Genomic DNA, 18,351 nt, shown 5'->3' with positions numbered 1-18,351 from the left:
TTTCTTTTTTTAAAGCAGCTCAGCAGCAATGTTCAAACCCCCTCCAAACTACAAAGATGGCGGACATAACATGTTTTTTCCCCAAAAAAATGTGAGTCTTGAGACACAATCTATATTAGGTTAACCTAATATTCTGAATATTCATAGTGAGATCGTGTTGGAATATCTATATCATTTTGTAAACATCCTCAAGTTCATAAAATATAACTGTTGAATTGCTGTGGTTCCCCACTGTGCCTCTTCACTCCACTCGGTCATGAAATTATTTTTATTTAAATTTTTTGGGAAATCATTTATTGCGTCTGTAACAAGAACAGCTCCTCCCGTCGTTGCAAAAAGTGATTGCTCTTTGCTGTTAATCAACCAGTTTATAATATACAGCTGCTTTTATGTGGATCAAACAGTCATAAAGTGCAACTCTTTACCTTGTTATTAGTAAAAATATGTCTTTGTGAAACGTTTTGTTCAACCAAATAATCATAATTGTGGCCAAACGAGGGTTTGCGGTTTAGTACTCAGGCATGACATTTACATAGTATAGACAATAGTATCTTTTCCGATAATATGTTGTTGGTATGTCTAATATCTTTGTTTATATTTGGAAACTAAACTGTAATTATAATGATTTGAATCTGCATTATTGTACCTGCTCTGTGCCCGAGATTATAGCCAACCCAGTACTTTTTAACAATTTATGTAATATGTTATAGGCTGCAACCCTTAAAATACAGCACGATGTCACTGAAAGGTTATTTATGTCTCGAAATGACTTGATTTCATTCATCAGGGTTATATTTGACATATATACCACCCAGTCCTTTCCTTACCTTTTCCTTACCTGTTGAAACACCCCTAAAGGGGCAATACAACCCATACAATTCATGTTCACTTGCCAAAAAGGGAATACAGCTCCCACCGTGTCACTGGAAGGTTGTCACAGACTACAGAGGCCTCAAGAGAAATGTTAGACAAAGATGCACTTCCTCTTAAGTTGTGACAAATATAATAATATTAAAATAAATTTGATTTGTTAATCCCAAACTTCAGAGAGATAGATGACAGTGAAGAACAACTGAATCTATGAGGAGAGTGACATTAGCTGCACAATACCAGAGAGACCTGGCCCGGGTAGTTAAAACAGAGCAGAGGATCGTAGGAACCGAGCTCCCGACTCTGGACACGGTATACGATAGCCGTCTACACAAGAAGGCTAGCAACATCAGCAAGGACCCAACCCACCCAGGTCACAGTCTGGTTGTCCCCCTGCCATCAGGGAGAAGGTACAGAACTATACAAACAGACTGAGGAACAGCTTGTTCCCCAGAGCTGTAGCCTCCATCACCACCGCCCACTGTAGCTGCAACTCAGTCCTAAACAGCTAGCTACTGAAAATTCTACTGACTGTACTGATACACTTTATACTCTGTTTGCACTGTCAAAACAGATGTTTACACTGCACTGTTTGCACAATCTTTATTTTATTGTTACTTTAGTAACGTTTTCATTCTTTTTGTGTATTTTTATCTTTAGTAAGGTTTTTATTCCTTTTGTGTATTTTTATCTTGTATATTGTTTGTTATGGTTGTTGTTGTTCGCTGCTGCTGGCTGGCTGAGGGCTACCAAAAGGAATTTTGTTGTATCACTACAATGACAATAAAAACATCTTTATCTTTATCTTTAATATGTGCCTGGTAGTGTAGCGTTAGCGGCTCCTGCCCCGTTTCTATGCGTTGAAGTCTTTCGCACCTAACACGGTGGTCACTCCGTCGGCTGTCCCACCTGCGAGGATATATGTTCCTCTTGGAGGCGTCGGAACAATACCTTCGGCCTTTTATCTCACCCCGTAGCTAAATCATTAGGATTTCGGAATTAATTGTCTTTTTGAACGTCTTTTACGGATGCCCTAGGTGCTCTCAATGGGATGCAACCCTAGCACCCTGTATATAATAGTTATGTACATCGTCTATACTTTACTATTGCCTATTGTGAACATTCTAACCATTTTATGACTAACACTGCCAAGTCTTCACTCAGGGAACTTACCTTAAGCTCTCTGCATGCTTCAGTCGTCACATCTGATTAACGTTAATGTTAATCAGGGGAAGAGGGTTAAATTGTTCTAAAGAACCAGAATACTTTGTTTGGTCTCAGACACTTACAAAATGTAAGGCTGTATTTTTATTTAAGTTTTTCACACACAAAAAAAATAATATATATATAGATATATACTATATCTATATATACTATATGTATACTATATATATACCATACATATACTATATATATACTATGACTTTTTTATTACCTTATTTATGATATAATATACTTATATTTTTTTATTTCTATGACATTCTGTACTATCACTTTTTTATGACATACTACACTATTACTTATTATTACTTCTTTATGACATACTACACTATGGCTTTTGATGACATATTATACTATGACTATGACTTTTTTATTGCTTTTTATTACATACTATATTATGACTTTTGATGACATACTACACTATGACTTTTTTATTTCTTTTGATGACATACTACACTGTGGCCTTTTCTGACTTTTTCTGACATACTATACAATATTATTTTCTGACATACTATATCATGACTTTTGATAACTTACTATGTATTTTTCATGACATACTATGTTATTACTTTTCTATTACTTTTGTATTTCTTTTGATGACATACTACACTATGGCTTTTTATGACATTCTATACAATGACTTTTTCATGACATACTATACTATTACTGTTTTATTACTTTTTCATGACATACTATAATATGACTTTTTATGACATACTATACTATGACTTTTCTATAAATTTTTTACTACATACTATACTATGACTTTTTATAACCTACAATGACTTTTTGTATTGTTATTTATGACATACCATACTATAACTTTTGATGATATACTATGCTATAACTTTTATGACTTTTTATAGAAAAATTAAGAAAAGGCCATAGCATAGTATGTCAAAATCTTTTCTGACATTCTATATTATGGCCTTTTCTGATTTTTTTCTGACATACTGTACAATGTGTTTTTTACGACATACTAACTATACCATGATTTTTGATAACCTACTATGACTTTTGATGACATACTATGCTATGACTTTTGATCACATACTACACTAGGACTTTTTATTACCTTTTTTATGCCATACTATACTTTGACTTTATGGCATATTATATTACTCTTTAAATATTTTTTGAAGACATCTTAGATGATGACTTTTGATGACATACTACACTATGGCTTTTGATAATATACTATACTATGTCTTTATGACTTTTTTATAACATACTATACAATGGCCTTTTCTGACTTTTTATGACATACTATACAATGTTTTTTAATGACATACTACACTATCGTCATAAAAAAGTATTGAAAAAGTCATAGTATAGTATGTCATAAAAGAACATTGTTTAGTATATCATAAAAAGTCAGAAAAGGCCGTAATATAGTATGTCATAAAAAAGTAATACAAAATGTATAGTATTGTATGTCATAAAAAAGTAATACAAAATGTATGGTATATGTCATAAAAAAGTAATACAAACTTCATAGTATAGTATGTCATAAGACAAATCACAGTAGGTTATAGAAAGTCATGGTAATAGTAGTCATGAAAAAAGTAATAAGAAGTATATTATATCATGAGCAGTCATAATAAATCCACCAGAATCAGCATCAACTTTAATGACCAAGTAGGCGTTTACATTACAGGAAATTGACTGTTTCATTGCATCTGTCTCGATATACTAACACAAAATAGAAATGAATAACTAGGGGCAGGGAGAACGAGTCAAGACAGGTAAATGTAAAGAGCACCAATGACTAATTGACATATAAAGATATCGTTATATTGTATATACAGCATGTAGAATTTATATTGACAGTGACAGATGATATGTACATGTTTAAAACCAAACTGTGAGATAATCTGTAATGGTCCGGTATTATGGAGAGTAAGAAGAGGGTTATGGAGGACAAAAACACACTTTAAAAAAAAAAGAAATCCCTTATTGTAACTGCAACAAAAGAAAAAAACACCATGGTGGAAGTGACAGAAGAAACTTTATCATCCGCAGCGTTGGACTGGAAACTCTGAAGTCATCTGGGGAGAAAAGAAGAGAAGACATAGAGTTTTGATGATTGAGGGCCAGAAAGGAAAAGTGTACTCTGCTATGATTGTTTTGACATACATATTTTTTATGGCTATTGTTATGAGTGTATGAACGTTTTATTTTTACCAAAAAAGGGTTCCATGCGCTCCAGTTCTGGTGTCCTCCAGACCCTTCAAGTGCCTTTGTTCATTCAGCAATCCCGACAGAAAACAGACATTTACACCAACATCTCAAAAACATAAAGTCTCTCCTGCTCCAATAACAGACACAGACCTTTGAATGTTTTTATGTCATACTATACTATGACTTTAATTTGGAGTTAATAAGAACAGTAGGAGAAACTCCTGTCTTGAAAACAGGATGGTTCATCTTAAGGGGTTATCATCACATAATTGAACTATTGACTTTTAACAAATTAAAAATAATTATTTATAAATGCATCAAGCAAGGGGTTGTGCAGAACCCCCTTTTTATATTTCATATATCTGGCATGATAGCTGGTATCAAAGAGGCAAAGAGAGAATTGTAAGAGACCTCAACACCAGCAACATTAAAGATATATGTGGCAGACAATCCAAAATGTCACAGGCTAAAAGAGCAGGAGCATCATGTGTGAGGCCATGTTGCCAGATGAGCTGAACACCTTTTATGCTCGCTTTGATTTCCTCAATAAAGAGTCAGCTTTCAAATCTGCCCAGCCTCACTCACCTCCATTCTGATGAAGTGCTTTGAGGAACTGGTTCTCCAGTTTTTTCTTTATCCTCTGCTAAGTGAGTGAAGCCTCTGGCACAAAGTGTTTCATTGATTAGCCTCTTAATTCTTCTCTCAAACTGTACCAGATTGATGCATTTAACATTAGAACCCACAACATTTTCTGTTATACATATACGCTATATAGCCTTTTCAGCTGTTAATTAAATGAAAATGTTCCCGCCATACCTCCCTTTCCCTGTCATTGATCTTGCGGCAACACTTTTAACTATAACAAGGCACCATGAATACATCACCTAACATTTTGACAGTCAATCCAACCCTTGGATGCATACTGTCACCAGGTGCTAATTCCTCTCACCGCACTGATTGTGTCGCAAAACTATTTAGCTCAGCTGGTTTAAGTCCCAACATTGGTCTGGCTTATAACAGTTCATCTAACTCAACTCACTGTTCTTTTTACAACCTCAAATGCAGAACCCAGTGCAGGTTTCTGCAAATTCTTTTTGGCTTTTTCCCAATCTGTTTTGGTTGACCACAGCAAAGACAAATGTAACTTTTATATACACGAACGAACGGTTTGATCGGCTGCTGGTTCAAAGAACATCTGTTATCAAGAAAATGAAGAGTTGATTCACGGCATACTCTTTAACAGCAGCATGTTTCATCTTTGGGAGAGTATCATATCAAGTTATTTTAGGCGAAAGCCTATAGTCGCAACACTTTGGATCAATAGTTGTCTGTAATTGATGCCATGGAGTCACTGTTTATGTCCTTATGGTTTACAATAAATTAATGAAAAATATCCTGTTTGGTATGGACACATGCTCCCAGGAAATAACTAATTGAACCATTAAACCAACTTTTCCCAGTTAAAATAAAATAAAAGTCCAAGTCCAGTCCTAGGCAGTAAGTTCTCTATCCATAGAAAGTTGCACTCCCCACTGTTCTCTCTTCATTTTGGTAGTATGTATGTGTGCAGTTTACTAATACTCTGGGTGTGATGGATATAAATAAACCTTTTGTTTGATACACTGCCTGACCACTCTGCATGGTGGACCACACAAACAGTATCTGTTATCTGAGCCTGTTCACTGGCCACAGCATCTGAGGCACTTTGAACCTGATAGCAGCAGAGAAGATAAGGCTCATTTTTACTAGAATTGAATTAGTCATGGGGAGAAAATAACCACCACGGCTAGACAAAAAACTTAACCTGATACAAGTGTTACTCCTGTTTATTCTCTCTGTCATCATTTGGCTGCTATATATCACACAGTGTAGGTTTTATAATGCTGCTGTATATCAGAGTAAATTACTTTTATATTGTGAAGGGTATAGCTGTGATGGATAAGAAGCAAATATTGTCATTGCATCACAGATCGGACACATCTTTATCATTTTTAATGAAAAACAAACAATCTTATGTAAGATAATCATGAATCATAAGGTCATGAAGTCTGTTCTTTTTTTTTACATGATAATTCCAGTATTTTTTTAAAACAGGCTCTATTTTTCACTTCTCTACCATGACAGCGAGCGAGACTTCTTTTGCAGGTCACTCATGTGATGATATTCATGATTATCCCGATAATGAAAATTCACCACAATCAACTTATTGTGAGGGCTTCTTATCGCAACCGAGATAAAAATCCTACATCGTCCCATCCCTACTATTCAGCACTGATTTTGTAAGTGCAGTAAGTAATGAGTATTCTGTCATTAAAAGTGAATTCTGTCAGACCTATTTTTCTCTTTTGTTGGGAATGAACACAAGGCCTCCAGCATGTCCATCAACGTCCTTCCTCTTTGGCCCTCTGCTTTGGAACATGTTCAGCAGCAGGACAGGGTGGAGCAGATCAGACAGCTGCTGCTTGTGTTTTCAGCCAGTGGAGGATTAGAGGTGTGATCCTACAGCTGACAGACCCTCTGGATTCCTGGACGCCACACAGACCCCAGGCCCTTTAATGGGCCGCACTGGGAGGGGTCTGAGTATGTGGCACCACATCCTCCTTCATTCAGCCGACATCACCAACAATTAAGACGAGAGCCAAAGCAAGAGCAATAGTTGGAGTACACCGATGGAGATCCAATTCACACGGCGGGCCTAAAATATAATGACTTTTTGTTGCATGATTAAACAAGTATTGTATTTAACATTAATGGTCTACAAGACTTGTTCACATAGAGCAGGGAAGGTGAGCGACAGTGAGTTTGTTTTAACTTCATCAAACAGATGAAATTGAAATATTTTTGGCAGTGGTACAATGACTATGATGCAACGGCCCAAGACACTTGCATTGCTGTAGGTTATTACTGTTCTCTTGTAATGTTAGAAAAAATAAATGAAATGGTTCTTTGTTATGTTGTTATTGAATAGTATGTTCCCTGTTAAGAAAAATCTCTTTAAAAATACATATTTTTCTTTATTAAAAACTCTATGAAGATGAAAATACTGTCAACATTTTAACAAGATGTCTTCTCCTTCACTGAATGTGACCTGAGAAAGTTTCCACATCACATGTTGCGTAATTCACCAGGATTCGCTTCCACACAGATTGGCTTCACTGTAGAGCCACGAGCTGGTAACAGCACCCTTAAGTTCTTAACTGAGTCATACTATAATTGGGGCTGGATTTTATAGAAATCAAAAAAGTACAAAAGTAAAAGTAATGTCCTTTCTCAAAACAAAAATAATAAATAAATAAATAAAATCAGTGGTTTAAGTTAAAAGACTCCTTCAGGGTAATAGATCCACTATTGCAAAGCTTAAACATGAACCACTTCTTAGATATTCTATTCCCAGTGATCCCAGTGGGGTCACGTTAATAACTTTGTTACTTATGAGTTGAACCTACTCTGGTTAACTTTGTTGACAGGAAAAATAGTTCACAACTTCTCTATTTTTGCCCATAACTTCAATGCTAGGTCTATAGCATGGTTAACAACATGCCATTTTCTTTATCAGGTTAACCTTAAACACCAACATATATGTTTGAATTAAAATCGTAAAAGAATAGTAAACCATTTATATGTACCCAACACTGTTGACGGTGAATTAATATCCTCCTTGACAATGTACTATTGCAGATAATATATTCAAAAAGGTGCCACAGAGAAATGACATTGTGTGATGCTGGTCACATGGTTTTGGAACAAACCCTTTTTAGTTGCAGGGGGATGTTCAGTTAGTAACATTAATAAACTGATATTTAATTATTTTAATTGGGGTACACCATTTAAGTATTTAGAATTTTAAAATAAATGGATAATGCTAACTTAAATTACTTTAAATTACTTTTTTGCTTGAGCATAGCCATAATCTGGAGCCATAAACTGCCAGCTACGCATCAGTTCCCCAGGCTGCCCTCTAGTGAACTCTTCCAGGTAATACAAGTAATCGCCTCTGATGACCTTTTCCTCCACTCCTTGCTCAATGCAGGAAATGTACATTTGAAATGTACTGAAGAGGATCCTAAAAAGGGATTAGCTTTCATAATATTAAATAAATGTGTTGGACAAGGGCTGCTGTCATTTCATTTTGCACCCTTCCATTATGGGGTAAAAGTAAAAGTTGCCTTTCGGTTCCCCTGCCTGCCACGCTTACACCCTGGTCTGCCTGCCCTGCCCAGGATCACCACCCTTAGTCCCTGTAAAATAAACCTTTTCACTTTATTTGAACCTTGTTCGTGTCTGCGTTTGGGTCCGCCATACCACCCCGAGTATACAAAAATAAGCTTTACCATGTGGATATTTCATATAGACTAGTTATCTATTGAACTACCATAACACATGCTATATGTTAATATATGTCAATATCGAAATATGGAATGGCATTTCCTTTGGGATGCATGGTACAGGAGTACCAGCACAGGAGCAAAGTAATGTACTGCTGTGGATAGTAGGTACTGCAGAAAAATGTATTTTAACCACCTAAACAAATACACATAGTAGCTATACTTAGATTATTTTCACTGTCAGACAGCCTTTCCGATGGGGATCTGAAACCGTTATATCCATCTATGCTCTGTTCAAAGACTCCTTTGACAAAAGCGGTAATTTTACCTCAATTACCCATCAGAAAGGGCTGCATGATGCCAAGATAAAGCAGTAAAAATAGTCTAAATATAGCATACACTTACACAGATATTTTGTCTAAAATACATTTTGCTACTGCACACGTCGACAAAAGTAGCTACACATTATTCATAACCTTATTGATTAGACGACTGGGAACCCAGGTCACTTCTTTTTGCTACTGGCTTAATAATCATTTCTATTTGAAAAAAAAGAAAAATAACTCGGATGAAGTCAACCTTTAAATTCAGCAAATTGTATTACAAACTAAACATATTCCTAAAACAACATGGAGCAAAGAAAAAGCAAACATGAACTTTTTTCTGTTGACCAAACTGACCAATTGGTGATTGGTTGTGTTTGACAAATATTAAAGCAGCACACATTTATCATGGTGCATGATAAATGTAGCATGACCATGTGAGCTGGTTAGCAAAGTATTTTTTAGCAAGTTTTGTTCTGCTCCAAGCAATGCAGTGTATTATACCTGGTTTCATGTACATTTGTTCCGCCCGAGAGGACACTTGAAAGACCATCACATTGTGTGCTAGGTGTGTGTGTGTGTGTGTGTGTGTGTGTGTGTGTGTGTTTGTGTGTGTGTGTGTGTGTGTGTGTGAGAGAGAGAAAGAGAGTTTATGCCCCACTGTGGCCACTGTAAAGCTCTCATGGATTTGCTGAGATGAATCACTATTGTGTTGTATAAAGCAGAGATAGAGCTACAGATTATCGCACTGTTAACTTGTATTAATGTCTCAAAGCAGAGTTCACCATGTGAGCACAGGTTGTTGTATACAGGAAATAATGAATCACCTAACTGTTCCTGACTGTGAGCCCTCTCCCCTCTGTGTCGGCATAAACTGTAGAGTCACAGTTGATCCACACAGTGGCAGTCTTGTTCTTCTCCTCCTGGCTTCCTCCTGCCTTCCATCAACTCATCACTCAACACTATATCTACCCCGGTTCTTCTTCTATTGCAGAACTATATGTATTGTATGTATTATATTACATTGCCCAGCAGAAGTGTTTCTATTTGTCTGGTCACTGTGTGAACATTGTTATTTATAGTCAACGGAGACGTCTGAGGATCACTTAAAGCAGGACGAGACCTTTCAATAAATGTCCAAAGTGAGCAAGACGTGTAGTTTCCTGTGATCTCATGATCACCGCTCCTTAAAAAAGCAATCCAACTGGTTGCATTAATTGATTGTTAATTATGGATTTGCCTGACAAAATAATCTCAAACATGTTTATGTCCTCAAATATGTAGAAACATTGCCTCAATTTGTCAAACTTTTTTACAGAGGGTAACTGTCCTCCTGGCATTTATGTTATTCAGAGGTGAGGTAACAAATGTAGTGGATCGAATGCTGTCTGTACCATAACTAGACCTATCAGCCTTTTTGCAAGCAGTTGGAAAGGGAGTAGGCAGACATTCAACACTTCCAAACCAGGTCAACCTTTATTTCTGGACTGACTACAGGCTGGCTCAAAACAGAAACTGACAGACGGGAGAGTCCAGCTCAGACATTTCAGAAATGCAAAGCACAGCAAAGGATCTGACAGAAGCAGATTATAGTATGAATAAAGAAATAAAGGGGCAGTGCACCAAATGAGAGGAACCTGCTGGATGTTGAATTACACACCTCTTGATCCATGTTTTAGTTGTAAGATTAAAAATACATGTAACCTTTTGACTAACCTACATATGTCCGGGGAGCATACTCATCCTCCTTTTTTATTTTTAGCACAAACATGAACACAACATTCAAACTGAATGAACTGAAAGACAGACTTTGATTATAGCTGAGATCCAACAAATACAGCAGTTGTAGTCATGACTGTCTTAAAGCAATAGACATTTTATGAAATACTACGTTTTTTTTGCCCAGAGTTAGATGTGCTGTAAATACTGTTACTTCCAACTTTTCTGTTAACTTCTGTGGAATTACTGGACATTCTAGTCAAAGGTGCTCTCACCTTAACGCATGCAGCGAAACGCCGTCAGAGAGGGAAACATTCCGGAGTGTTCCGGAGTGTTAATGATACCACTCTATACTGCTAACAGCTGGTTAGCTTAGCTTAGCACAACAACTGGAAACAGGAGGAAACAGCGGGCCTGGCTCTGAAAAGATTTAGAAAGTATCCAACCGAAAAAAAATCCCCTCCCTTCAGTCTTCCCTCCAAAGCCACTCCCTCAAAACACATGAAGGCCCACTGCCTGACTACTGCTGGAGGACGAGTTGCAGTGCATCATTGTCATCGCTAACTGTATCCAACTACCTCATGTCTCATTCAAATGCAAGAAAACACCTAACGCTATAATAATGACTGTAAACAATGGACATGAAGGTGCTTGCCGGTGGATTGTGTTACCTTTGGACAGAGCCAGGCTAGCTACTTCCCCATTTCCAATCTTTATAACAAGGTGAGTTAGCTGGCTTTAGCGTTTCACATCTAACTGTCAGCAAGACACCCAATAACTGTATTTCCCAAAATATCAAACTTTGCCTTTTAGTAGAACTAATTTGCTTTGGCAAACTAAGTCCACATGTCGGAACAAACCTGGTTCCTTTTGGAAGAAAGACCATAAATTGTATGTAAGAAATGAACTGTGACATCACACATTGGTTTATGGACTGCTGTTTTGAAGTCATGAAGCATTATGGCCGTCACCATCTTGGCTTTTTGCAACCAGATTTGACAAAAGCGGGTGGAGCTAAGTACACCCGAGTGTTGAATAAGACGACCAACATGTTACAATTAACTTTCATGAACCGAAAACACACCGTGAAAAGTTCAAACGAAAACAGACAAGCCTGTGGTAGCCCTAAAGCCCTAAAGCACACTCTGCTTTATCAGAATCAGAAACCGTTTATTGTCAATGTATGTTGCACATACAAAGAATTTGTCATGGCGGGTGGTGCAGTAAACAATCAACAACAATCAAGTGCAAGAAATAGAACCATAATAAAATTTACAATAGAATATAAAAGAATATAAAAAAGTGCACAACAAACAGATAACAGTACTATAAAAAAGTATGATGAAGTGTAATGTAAAGTGCCAAGTGTGTTTAAATGAAGAAACACGGAAGGGATGTGCAGGGGAGTGACCGGTAGGAAATTGTCCTGGGGATGACAGAGTCAGTGGGGGTCCCGGGCTTTATTGATGAACCCGACTGCCGATGGGAAGAAACTGTTCATGTGGTGTGAGGTCTTGGTCCTGATGGACCGCAGCCTCCTGCCAGATGGAAGGGGCACGAACAGTTTATGTCCAGGTGAGAGGGGTCGGCTACAATCTTTCTTGCTCGCTTCAGGGTCCTTGAAGCGAATAAGTCCTGGAGGGACGGCAGATTGCAGCCAATCACCCTCTCAGCAGAGAGAATGATGAGCTGCAGTCTGCCCTTGTCCTTGGCTGTGGCTGCAGCGTGCCAGACCGTGATGGATGGACTCAATGATGGCTGTGTTGAAGTGCACCATCATTGTCTTTGGCAGAGTGGGTGGTACAGAGGCATGAGCCCCAGCTGAGCTGGGGGAGGGTGGCCTGGTGGTCTGGGGCTGGTTGATGGAGCCGTGGGGGGTGGGGTCAGGACTGTCTTTCAAATCTACAGTAGAACTCGTTCAGCGTGTCTGTCAGGCATAGGTTGTTCATGGAGTGGGGGAGTTTACGTTTGTAGTTGGTGATCTGTCTGAGGCCTCTCCAGACAGAAGCAGAGTCACTTGCTGAGAGCTGGTGTTGCAGCTTCTCAGAGTACTAGTAGTAGTCGTTTAGCGTCTCTCACCGCGTTACTAAACCTGTATTTTGTCTCTTTATGAAAGTCCTTGTCCCCATTCCTAAATGCCTGCTCCTTGTGCAGCCTTAGCTGTCTGAGTTCTGCTGTAAACCAGGTTTGTCGTGCTTGCAACCAGCTGGAATGCAGAGTCCGGTATCGAGCCACAGAGCCAGGCCTCAGTGAAGCACAAAACGGAGGATGAAGAAAAGTCTCTGTCTTTCCCCACCAGTAGCTGAAGTTCATCCAGTTTGTTGCACAGTGAGCGCACGTTGGAGAGAAATGTGCCCGGCAGCGGTGTACGAGATCCACGTGTGCGGAGACGCACAAGCGCTCCGGAATGTTTCCCTCTCTGACGGCGTTTCGCTGCATCATTTACTAAATGAACATCATATTGTATTGATGAAGACTTGAAACTAGAGATTGAGACCATAAACTCATGTTTACAATGTTTACTGAGGTAATAAATCAAGAGAGAAGTAGAGTCATTTTCTCATAGACTTCAATACAAACAGAGGAGTCGCCCCCTGATGGACACTAGAGAGAATGCAGCTTTAAGGTATTCTCACGTTGGCTTCACTTTTCAGACCCTGACCTCTGCACTGACTGAAGCGGACATGAATCACTAACTCTTGTTAGTCCATCACAGATACAGCTTGCTTGTACAGTATAACTTTTCATGTCTTATTATAATGAAGTGCTGTAGATACATTATGTTATTTTTGCCATGATATGAGAGACAGTGTGGTGATATCTGAGCGAGATGAGAGCAAGGACAGTAAATATGGACTGTGTGTGTGTGTGTGTGTGTGTGTGTGTGTGTGTGTGTGTGTGTGTGTTACCATACACTGATTGACAGAGACAGATTGCTGCAACAGCTGAGTCTCAGCCCAGATACAGTACAAAGGTTATTGCTATTAATACACTTGAAAACACACATACACACACACAAAATCTGACTCACTGCATCTAATTTCAAATCATTGTTAATTTGTGACTTATCCGTAACACTGGTTCTGTTGCCGCTGCTCAGCTTACTCTCAACCTCTGACTCTGCTGGCAATGGAGACTAAATGAGTCAGAAACCTTGCGATATCCACGTTAACGTCAAGGAACCCATGTCATTGGTTCAACCTCTCCATACCCTTCAGTCATCTCAGTAGGAGCAATGTGACACCTTCAAGGCCCAGAAGGCATTCGACAGGGCGAGAACATGCTCTGTGTGTTGGAGAGAGGGTGGTGCGTGACTGACAGAGAAGAGCGGAGAAGACACAGTTGCAGCGGATATAATTCGATCAGCGGAGGTATTACTCCTGCAACCATTGGACGTCTCTCGGGGTAACGCAGCGTTATTGCATTTCCGCAGAAGTTATTCAGAGGTGGCCAGTGACAATCACAGCAGGGCAAGAGGAAAATCAGGGCAGGAGACACGTGGGGAAACCCGCCCTACAAGGTCAGAGAGAACAAAAGCTCAACTCGTCTTTCTGCAGCGGCAAGAAAAACCAGCAGAGCGACCGTTGTTTGGTTGCATTGTTCAGCTTAACTACTAGCAGCTACAAGCAGTACCGAGCCAGGAGGAGGAGTGCCTACCGGATTGAAAAATTTCGTGGTGGGGTTTCACAGGGTGCACGTATTTGCAGTCTGTGGAATGCTAGGGGTTAGATGTCTTTTCATTCATGTTATACAGCACACTCTACGGATGGCGAACACTAGCAGCTAATACCAGAGGACTTCAACTATTTTTTACTACTCAGTCAGCTTTTTGGGATTTTTGGATCTGGATTTGTTGTCCATCAATGCACCAATGGATCCACTCTCAAGCTTTGAATAATATAGTTTAGTTTGTTTAGATTGATTCCAACCAGACTTTTCGACTTCTTTGAATTCTTCTGTTACGCAATAGAAGTAGTCCACAGCATCCACTAAGTGCATTCTATACAGGATTACAGACTTATCACATGAAACAGCGCATGCTATTTAGTCTGAGGTGGATAATCTACACAAACTTGCTGCTGCATCCAAAGCCAGCGGCAGTCCATCTTCATACAGTAATATTTAGTTAAGTTGAGATCTGGGTCCAGATGTTCCTCAACGCAGTACTGGTGTTCCTGACGGACCTGGCGGCTTTGCTCCTGGGTAACACTGCCTTCCGGAAGCACTTCCACCTGTTGCTGTCAGTGGTGGTGATGATCGGCCCGGCACTGAGCCTCTGGGTCTCCCAGCACAGCGTCTTTGCCAAGAGAAGCCACTTCCTCTACAGGTGAGGCTGACTTCCTCTTTACTTCCTGACCACTTGTCTTCTGTAATTTCTGTTTGTAAAGACTAAATGCATTGTTGTTTTTTAACCGGAGACACTTCGTGTGCCTATAGTCTGCTGGAAATTAAAAGAGGAAGGAAAAAATCTAAACAATACAGACTAGGTCTATTCATTGGCGTGTTCCAGGCAAACAAAATCGGCCAAGATGCTTGACCCCTGAAATGTATCTCTATGGACTTTTTTACATTTTAATACGGCATGGACAAACTTTGGAGAAATGTCAATGTGTGGTGTCCATTTACAGAGTTTTTTTTTTAGAGCTTTCTCACTGAAAACAGCTGCGGCTGAAACAAGGTTGGTGAGAGTGTTAGTGAACCAAAACAGTAAAACTGCCGAGTCGTGTGATAATTGTCTGTAGGTTCATCACTAGGAGTGACCCCTCTCACATCATATTCATCAAATAAAACAATATTGATAAGTTCAGTTTCAACAAAGAGGGAATTCCTCCACAGATTTAATACATTTCCCTGGAGCTGTCTCATCATTGCATAATTATTATTATTTTTTTCCCCACTGCAGTGCCTTATCGTCTATCATAAGTAAATAGTCAATATTGAGGTTAATTCTGTATGCACACTGACGTTTTTTACTTTGACTAAGTTTACTTTTACAGTATGAATGCACTGCCTACTCAACTTACTTGAAATTACATGTTTGTAGTATGAATTAGTACACAGCATAACTTCTTCTACAGAAAGTTGGTAAAGTGGAAACTCTTGGGCAAAACCGATTCTTGATTTTTAATTTGATTTAAAACTGAATTAAGACCGATAGTAACTGAAGTACAATAGATTATTTCTTATAAGTTGAATCCTGACCTTCTATTGTCCGGCTGCTATGTGGAGTATTTTTTACTCCTCAATATGTTATTTCTCAGTTATGTCCTGATGTTTACTGTCATAATCAAATGTAATTCATCCCATCACATCTGGCATCCTCCAGTCTAAAACATCTCTCCTCTCTTTTTTCCAGGATGTTCCTGCGCTCCGGTTGGGGCTGGACCTGCATCTTTGTCGGCTCCTTCGTCTTCCTCCTCTCCTTCTCCGTCCGTCGCTCCCTCTCTCTCTCCTTGCGTCACCTCTCCCGGCTTGGGGTGGCTGGCGGGTTGTGGCTTGGTTTCTGTAAACTCCTGGACCTTCTGGAGAATACCACCGGAAGCTGCTACGAACCTTTACTCACCGGCCCAGAGGTCGCTAACGGGCAGCCTCTGTTGGTGCTGCGAGAAGGGGAGATTAAGTCCGAGTGCCTCAAAGCTGGGATGCTGTGGAGGGGGTATGAAGTTTCAGAAGATGTTTTCCTCCTCTGTCTCTGCTGCCTGCTGCTGGCTGAGGAAACAGCCGTGTTTGGCCCTTATCTGAGCCTAGGTGGGATCTCAGGTGCCCCTCTGAGGATCCTCTTCCTCTTCTGTGTTCTCCTGCTCTGGCTCTGGCTCTTTCTGCTGCTCTGTCTCTTAGCTTACTTCCCTCAGTTCCCCACTCAGCTACTAGGGGGCGCTCTGGGATGTCTGAGCTGGAGGGGACTGTACCAGGGTTGGTATCGCCAGGGGCCCAGCTGGTACTGTCCCGGGAGGCCCGGACTAGGACTGCTCAACACCAAGACTAGCAGTACTGAAGCGGAGGAGACACAACAGAACCATGATCACTGCAATTAACTGAATCTTAACAATGACACAGATGTATAAAATAATGAGGTCTACGTGGTTGTTTGGAGACGACTGAGATGTCCATTTGTGTTTGTTGTCCTCTTTTAGCAGTAAGACCAGATAATCTGACGAAAGTTGGAGCAAGCAAATGGACTTTCTAAAAATATATCTCTATATCTCTACATGTATCAAACCTTTTTTTTCTAATGTAAGCGAATGCAGCAAATACATGCTAGAGTTATCAAAAGGCTTGGTACATCATGACAGGGAGTCCCAGTAGACATGGGCGCATTATGAGCCAATGGGCCACCGGGCACAGACATGCTAAAGGCCACACCACCTCTCCAACATAGGAGAACAACTCACAGACTTTACAGCTGTTTAGCCTCTTTTTGTTGTTGTTTGGTGTCTCTTTGAAGTCTTTACATGGTGGATGAGAGTCTCTTTGTAGTGGATTTGTGTCTCTTTGTGGTATCTGTGTTTTGCGTCTTCGTAGTGTCTTTGTGTCTCTTTGTAGTTATTTTATGTTTCATGGTGGTAATTCTGAGTCTCTTTGAGTGACATTTTGCAGCTGAACGCCAGGTAGGCGCATTCAGTAATCCATCCATGACAGTATATGATTCTCCACAAGACAGGAATTCAGGACAAGAGATTAAGATACAAGCTGGATATATTTGAGAAACCCAGTCTTGACTAAACCACAGCTTGTTTATAATACAATAACAAAAAATACTTCCTGAGTGGTTTTGATGGATATATGACAATATAATTAACAACTAAATCAATTTAAAAATACAATAAATGGAGAGCTTGTGTAATGAACCACTCTAGTTCTGTGAAGCTTTTGAAAGATGGACTATGGTTGCCAGATGCTATCAAACACCCATGTGTTTCTCTATCGGTGTCATATTTTGCATGAGTACACGTTTGATATAATACACTGTGTGAAAGCATCTGAACGGAACAGTTAAATGTTTGTTGAGTTTGGTTACACTTTTTCTCCGTTGTTCAGATGCATAGCTGTCACTTGTGTTCTGAGACTTTAAATGAAGTGATTAAAAACTCCACTTTCACTGGATCTTGATTATATTAACACAGGTCTCTTCACTTTTCACCCAGCTGTTGCAATTAAAAAAAGAAATGACACTGATCTGATGTTCAGACATTGATTGTAGATATCACACAAGTCTTCTGCTTACAGTATCCTCAATATTGTTCCAAATTGAGAGAAATCTGGTATTGCTGTGTCGGCTCTTTCACTGAGTGAGAACAAAGGAAAGCAGAAGCGGCTTTAAGTAAAACAAGACACGGAGGAAATTCAAGGTAATTTACATAGGCATAGAAATGCATTATTAATGTAACATAGAAGATGGAATTAAAGAAAATAGTAAATAGTTCCTACATGAAACTGCTCACAACAAAGTGTGTGACTATCTTAAGAAACCAGGTCATGATTTCTGGAAAGAGACATTGCTGTCGAGTTTTTCAGATGTATTTTATATTTTTTTGCACCACCAGCAGAGTGGCATCTAGTTCTATTATATTGGAAAGATGGCAGACATCTCAACAGCCGATGTCTCCAAAACTAGGCAACTATATTCAATTTTATTTTTGGGGTGAACTGTCCCTTTAAGTTCAGCGCTTATTAGCATATGCATGTTAACACATTAGATGGTGAGAGTGGTT

General features: G+C 39.3%; 1 protein-coding gene across 1 annotated transcript; it reads left to right on the top strand.

The window, feature by feature from the left end:
• The first annotated feature begins 13,659 nt into the window (after positions 1 to 13,659).
• Positions 13,660 to 17,816, top strand: fitm1l (fat storage inducing transmembrane protein 1, like). The gene is made up of 2 exons (XM_068738176.1): positions 13,660 to 14,966; positions 15,996 to 17,816. The coding sequence occupies exons 1-2, from the start codon at positions 14,788 to 14,790 to the stop codon at positions 16,672 to 16,674; spliced, it is 858 nt and encodes a 285-aa protein (XP_068594277.1). The 5' UTR covers positions 13,660 to 14,787; the 3' UTR covers positions 16,675 to 17,816.
• Positions 17,817 to 18,351: the final 535 nt, after the last annotated feature.

Source organism: Cebidichthys violaceus, unplaced genomic scaffold, assembly GCF_023349555.1.
Source record: "Cebidichthys violaceus isolate CVI_PGR_0920_01 unplaced genomic scaffold, fCebVio1.0.p SCAF_8, whole genome shotgun sequence".
NCBI classification, from domain to species: domain Eukaryota; kingdom Metazoa; phylum Chordata; class Actinopteri; order Perciformes; family Stichaeidae; genus Cebidichthys; species Cebidichthys violaceus.
This window is presented reverse-complemented; position numbering and strand designations above follow the sequence as displayed.

Bases quoted from the DNA above. Each gene is read 5' to 3' on its own strand.
- fitm1l (XM_068738176.1), top strand. From the start codon at position 14,788: ATGTTCCTCAACGCAGTACTGGTGTTCCTGACGGACCTGGCGGCTTTG. The intron at 14,967-15,995 runs GTGAGGCTGACT...TCTTTTTTCCAG, and splicing joins AGAAGCCACTTCCTCTACAG to GATGTTCCTGCGCTCCGGTT.